This window comes from Ceratina calcarata, unplaced genomic scaffold, assembly GCF_001652005.2.
Source record: "Ceratina calcarata isolate Rehan_Ccalc_2016 unplaced genomic scaffold, ASM165200v1 scaffold39661, whole genome shotgun sequence".
Taxonomy (NCBI): domain Eukaryota; kingdom Metazoa; phylum Arthropoda; class Insecta; order Hymenoptera; family Apidae; genus Ceratina; species Ceratina calcarata.
In genome coordinates, this window is record NW_017163048.1 from 1 (window position 1) to 226 (window position 226).

General features: G+C 50.9%; 1 protein-coding gene across 1 annotated transcript; it reads right to left on the reverse strand.

Moving 5' to 3' along the window:
- Positions 1-13: 13 nt before the first annotated feature.
- Positions 14-220, reverse strand: LOC108626316 (uncharacterized; the record flags this gene model as incomplete). The annotated part of the gene is made up of 1 exon (XM_018026914.1): positions 14-220. A coding segment is annotated over one exon (207 nt), but the record flags the coding sequence as incomplete, so codon positions are not given.
- Positions 221-226: the final 6 nt, after the last annotated feature.

Below are 226 nucleotides of genomic sequence, written 5' to 3' on the forward strand. Positions count from 1 at the left end.
TAACTGAACGTACATTTTCGAAACCTTGTTCATTGTCGCTGGGTGGAAGGTCATCGCCCAGGTCGCTCTCTGTTAAACCGCTGTTAGTGTCGCTTTCGAAGTGTCTGGAGGCAGCGAGCAGAGGATTGCTCTTGACCAATCCAGACATTTCCCGACCAGGAGCCAAGCTGATCTCCGGCTCGTCGACGATCTTCCTCTTAGCTTTCTTACTGTGCAGATACAGAGA